The 6,086-nt window shown below is 31.0% G+C and overlaps 1 protein-coding gene across 1 annotated transcript; it reads right to left on the bottom strand.

Annotated features, from left to right (window-relative positions):
- Positions 1-696: 696 nt before the first annotated feature.
- Positions 697-3,821, bottom strand: LOC120078773. Its single transcript, XM_039033080.1, has 2 exons — positions 3,347-3,821; positions 697-1,185 (listed from the first exon to the last, which is right to left on the bottom strand). The coding sequence occupies exons 1-2, from the start codon at positions 3,724-3,726 to the stop codon at positions 798-800; spliced, it is 768 nt and encodes a 255-aa protein (XP_038889008.1). The 5' UTR covers positions 3,727-3,821; the 3' UTR covers positions 697-797.
- Positions 3,822-6,086: the final 2,265 nt, after the last annotated feature.

Here is a 6,086-nt window from a genome sequence, read left to right as displayed (position 1 = left end):
GACCTTTTCTTTTTCGTTTTTCAGGTCTGGAGATCTTTGATTCGAAAATAAGAAGATTTAAGCATGCATGACTGGAGCAAAGTGAAGGAAAAAAAAGAAATACACCCAGAAGTATAGTGGTTCAGTGTCTTTTAGGCCTACATCCACTTTGAAAAGAGTCTTCCAGATTTTTTCAATAACTTCAAGATTACAAAAAGTTTCAGATAAGTTCTCACTCCAGCTCCCTCTCACTATTGTTTTCTAAGCTTTGTTTAATTTTGTGAAAATGAAAATTTGTACATTCATTCTTTACAACTGGATTATTTTTATACACATAATTGAAGCTCTAAACAGAAACAATTATAACTTGTTAATTCCTTTATGTTTTATTGTTTAAATAGGGGTTAGAGATAGAGAGTGCTGAAGTAGAATGAAGCTGAAGTTTTGGTTCACCTTCTTCAACATATAGAATTAATTAAACCAATACTGAACTCAAATATTATAAATTCTAATGAAATTACTATACACAAAAACAAAAGTCTGAATTAGAATTTTGGACACATATATATAATATGTGTACTATCTATTTCTAATAAAAAAAACCGATTCTACAAGCCAACATTAACATAGCTCTACTAGCTTAAAGTCATGTATCTTCGAAGCTTTGAGGTTCAAATCTCTTACTTGTCAATTCTTGAATTCCCAACAAAAAAAAAAATTAACATACTTTATTTACTCCATAGTTTTTCATGTTTACAAGAGAGAAAAAAGAAATAAAAACTCTCACTTTAGTCACTCATTTTATTTGTCTATCATCATCAACAACCCGCCTTAATCGATCTCACACAAATAGATGCATCGACATTTGCCTCCACAACGGCGGTGTCGAAGCCAATCCACCTGCATTTCACTAGTCGACCAGTCGAATTTTCTGGCATTGGAGACTTATCATAAACTGGATTTATAGTTCGATGATATGGTCCCAACCATTTATTCTTCATGTAAATAGTTTTTCTCCATGGAGGCACTGAAAGATTCATATGATTTAGTGATATCTTTGCAGCGTTGCACATGATCCTTACCATCTTCTTCACCTCCTCCATCGTTCCGATGAAAATTAAAGGCAAGGATCTTAATAACTCTTTGTATTGGATTGTCGGCCTCGCGATCTCGAATTGTGTCGGAAAGTTTGTGTCAATCAAGTACCTTGTAAGATAAATGAGTTCGTTCAGATTCAACAATTTGAAAACGTTAGGTTAAACTATAAGTTCAATTCAACAATTGCGGGATCATAATGAAATCATTAACCTTTAAGATGAAATAATTGATATGTCTTATTCAAGAAACTATCTTTTATCTATCTATATAGAAACTTTTAGAATTATGAATATTTTATGTGTTTGGTATTTTTCTTATTGAATCATTTTTCTTAGTTAATTAGATCCATAATTATTCTTTGGGTTGTTTTAAATATAGAAAAATAAATTAAAATATTTACAAAATATTGCAAAATTTTAGAACTATCAATGATAGAAACTGATAGACTTCTCAGTGATATTGATAGATACTAATAGAAGTCTATCAGTATCTATATTGATAGTTCTAAAATTTTGTTATATCTTGTAAATATTTCAATAATTTTATCGTTTGAAATAATTTTCCTTATTCTTTTATATATATAAATAAATAAAGTAGCTAGTTCCACAATCATTGTTCTCAAATGGTGCAAAATTGAACATTAAACAAGATATTGATGCTTAATTATTTATTAAGCAAAATGTATGTTGGCTCTTAAATTTCTACGGTCAGGTCAATATTTAAGTTTTTCTAGTTACAATAATTATGATAATGTAGATCAAACCACTGATTCCAAGAAAAGTGTATTCTCAAATTTTTAGTTTAGTTTCTATTTCTTAAATTTATAATGAATTTATGTCATTAATATTTTTAGTTTAAGATTTATATGGTATTATAATAATATTATTTAATTAAATGAGTATAACTTAGTGTTAATTGACATGTACTCTTTTCTTTGAGATTGAAGGTTCAATCATCATTTCAAAATTGTTGCACTACAAAAATTATAGAGAAAATTCCTTTTTGGTTCATATGTTTCAAAATGTTACACTCTTAGTCTGTTTCAAAATGTTGCAATTTTAACCTTGAGATTTGAGTTTTGTTTCAATTTGGGCTCCAAGTTTTAAGATTTACAATTTTTACTTTGATTTTTTAATAAATAATCATTTTTTGTCTTTAGTGTCAATGCGTGTTTGACAATGATTTTAAAATGATTAGAATCATATTTACCATGTTTAAAATCACTTTGAATCACAACTTTAATCACTCAAATTAATTTAAATGTTTAACTTTACACTCTTAAGCATTTTTTGAGTGATTTCGAAAATGATAAAAATGGTTTAAACCATTTTTAATCACTCCATAACATATCATCAATGTCTATAATTAACTAATTTAAAAGAATTAAAAGAATTATAATGAATAAAATTTCACTCCTTATATCACTATAAAAATTAAATTTAAAATTTAACTTCATAATTATTTTAAATAAACTAAGACATTAACAAGTCAAAGACTAAAAGTGAGTATTGAGTGAAAAATTGAGGTTATAAGTGTAAATTTTGAATCACATGGACCAAATTTAAACAAAACTCAAATTCCAATGGTAAAATTGTGACATTTTGAAATGTTGGTACTAAATTGAAACCAAATTTGAAAGTTGGACCAATGTGCAACATTTTGAAACCTAAGAAACAAATGAAAACTAGACCCAAAACTTATATTTTCCCTAAAATTATATTTTCAAACTCATAAATAGTCTTATACGTGATTCTTAAATTGTACATAGAAAAACTATTCTCAGTGGTGGAAAATAAATCATTTTCAACTCTATTGGCCAGTCAATCCCAACCTATGCCATGATTATATAGAGTAACACTCATCTTTATGCATCTCACTCTCATCATTTACATAAAAAAATCATTCAAATATTTCAAAAAGAAATAAGAATAATTTATCACATGTCTAATTATAATAAAACAATTTAGTGGGATGCAAATAAGTATTTTTTAATTATATATTACAAAACTATATAATGCAATCCTCTTTCAAGTCAAAGGAAACCATATGTCTGGCACATGCCTCCTTTTTTATGGGGAAAAAACAAAGATTAATGTAAATAAAACATAATAGTTTTATGTAAACAACTTTAAAATAAAATTAATAAAAATACTTCATTTAAAATTACTAGAATTATTAGTGATTTTAATGGTTAATCACTTCCAAACATGCAAAATATAATAATAATAATAACAATAAATAAATAAATAACATTTGAATTTATAAATACCGGATATTTCCATCGACGACGTCGACGAACTCATAGTCACCGGCGGCGACACCACGAGAGCTTCCCCATTTCGTCTTACAGATCGCCGCATTATAATGAAGCTCACGAAGAATCATCATCAACATCCGCCGTGAAACGACGCCGTCCGACGAAGAAGCCGCCGCCATTTCCGCCGCATCCTGAACATTACCCACTAGCACTTCTCTATAACCCCCCACATTCCCGCCGTTCACACTCACCATTCTCCGAATTTCCCCCACCGCCTCCGTAAAATCAGCCGCCGCCGCGGCGGGAACTTCCATTGCCGCCCCGTCGGAAAAAGCTTCCGCCGGCGAACTACTCCGGCAACCGCCGTACTCTTCGAGAAAATCAACCACCATCTTGGAAAGACATTCTTCGGCCGAGTGTTCGCTTCCACTGCCCGAGGTAGACAGCGGCTGCGGGTGCCAGTCATCACTTCCGATGAGCCGGTGAAGAGCCGCCATTACTATTATTATTTTGGTGATTTTAGAAGGCGATTTGGTATATATTATATATACATAAAAGGTTTTGATTGAACCAATAAATTAAGGAATATGTCAAAGAACAGAGGAATTTGGACCGAATTTTTTTTCTTTATGATGCGAAGAAAGGAATTTGAAAATGGAATATTCCATTTTTTCGCCTTTAATTTTGAAAGTGAGCTGTTTCAAGTCCCCCTCTTTTTATGTAAATTTAGTAATAAAGAGAGGATATTCCATTACGAGTTTCGTTTGTGAATTGTTCGGGTTTTGTTTTAGCTAAATTATATAAAAAAAAAATGCATGGTCTAAAAAAATACTTATCCTTCAAAAATTGCAACATTATTATCTTTGATAATTCATAAACACTTTGAGAATATGTCATTGGAGTATAATTTTTTTAGAATTTTATAGAAAAATCTGTTGAAAATGACTTTGAGCTTAGGTCCATAAAAAAAATTAAAAGGGAGTGGAGGAGCTTTGTCCTGTATGAATAAATTTAGAATTGTCTAGAGGGTATAAATACCAAAGCATTCTAGATAAGAGTCCAAAGTGTGTTGGTGGTGGAAGTATAACTCTTTCACCACATGCATGCGCTATTGTTATTAATAAATTATTTTATTAATATTTTCATGACAATTGATTTTTGACCATTTATGAAAGACGGTTCATTTTTTCCCTTGACCGTTTATGAATGACATTCATTTTTGCTTGTTTATGAACGTTGTATCAACGTTCATTTGCTGCTCGGTTCATTCCTCTTCCCCTCTGCTATTTAATAGAGATCATGAGAGAGAGGACACACATAACTGAAAATTCTCTTACTACCTCTTTTGTTTTCCTCTAACTTTTCTTCTGTTTTGAGCATCCTTCTCTTCTGATTCTAGTCCATTCGACACCTGAATTTGGAGGTTGTGTTAACCTTGGAGAGTAACCGACATAGTGTTTACCACCAAAGTCGCGTCGTAATTGCTTTCAGGGCAGTGGTTTCTCCACGGCGCAACATCTATTCAACAATCTGAAAGAAATTATCCAGATATCGATCAAGAATGGTAAGGTTCTCCCCAATTTGTCCAAGCTCGAACCACTGGACGGAGGAAATTGTCGTCGATGGTCTAAAAAATATTGATCTTCTTCGAGCAGTTGGAAGTTGACTATATCCTCACATAGAAGCGCCTACTAATACCAAGAAGGTAACCACTGTCTCTAATCCAGAATCCTAGGAAGGCATGAAACAAGAAATAATATAGCTTCTAGTATGTCTGAAACTGTAGATGTTAGCACTATGGATAGAATGCATGATATAAAACCTAGAAGAAGTAAGAGACAGAGAACTAAGAAAAATTTTGGTCCTAATTTTGGTCCTAATTTTTTAGTTAAGAGGCCAAATAATATTGATTGTCAGTTTGTATATATGCATCTAATAGATGAGGATCCTAAAACTTGCCAAAAAGCCTTAAGTTTTGTAAACTATAGCTATGGAAGGAAGCCATTAAGAGTAAACTGAATTTTCTGTCATGAACCAAACTTGGAACTTAGTAGATCTTCCAAAAGGAATTAAACCTATTAAGTGCAAGTGGATTTTCAATAGGAAAACGAGATTAGATGGTTCAATTGAAAGATACAAAACTAGATTGGTAGTTGCTATCCATGGACTTCTAATTCATCAAATGGATGTAAAAATAACATTTCACAATGGTGATCTAGAAAAAAAAATCTATATGGTATTGCCTGAAAGCTTTACAATGGCTGGTCAGGAAAACAAAGATAATACCAAATTGTTATTATTGTCACATTTTGTAATGAAAGATTTAGGGGAAGCTAACATAAATACTTGGTGTTAAGATAAGAAAATTTGAAAATGCTTTTTATCTAATCACACTATATTGAAAAATTACTAAAAAAATTTGATTGTTTTGATGATCCTCTTGTAAGAACTCCAAATGATGCTAGTGTAAGTCTTAAAAAAAAAATAAAGGAGATAGTATATCTCAGTCTGAATATGAAAAAATCTTAGGTAGTTTTATGTTTCTAATGAACTATACTAGACTTGATATTGCATATGTTGTGATAAGATTGAGTAGATATATACATAATCCTGATAAGGAACATTAGAGTGCTCTTCGTTGTCTATAAGATATCTTAAGAGCACCATGAACTACTGTTTGCATTTTAATAAATTCACTATTCTATTGGAATGTTATTGTGATACAAATTGGTATCTGATAATGAGGAGGTCA

This window comes from Benincasa hispida, chromosome 5 (assembly GCF_009727055.1).
Source record: "Benincasa hispida cultivar B227 chromosome 5, ASM972705v1, whole genome shotgun sequence".
NCBI lineage: Eukaryota > Viridiplantae > Streptophyta > Magnoliopsida > Cucurbitales > Cucurbitaceae > Benincasa > Benincasa hispida.
The sequence above is the reverse complement of the archived record's forward strand: the minus strand, read 5'-3'. Positions and strand labels throughout refer to the sequence as shown.

Coding starts and splice junctions, on each gene's coding strand:
- LOC120078773 (XM_039033080.1), bottom strand. CDS start 3,726: ATGGTGGTTGATTTTCTCGAAGAGTACGGCGGTTGCCGGAGTAGTTCG. Junction 1,186..3,346: donor GTCGTCGATGGAAATATCCG/GTATTTATAAAT, acceptor TTATCTTACAAG/GTACTTGATTGACACAAACT.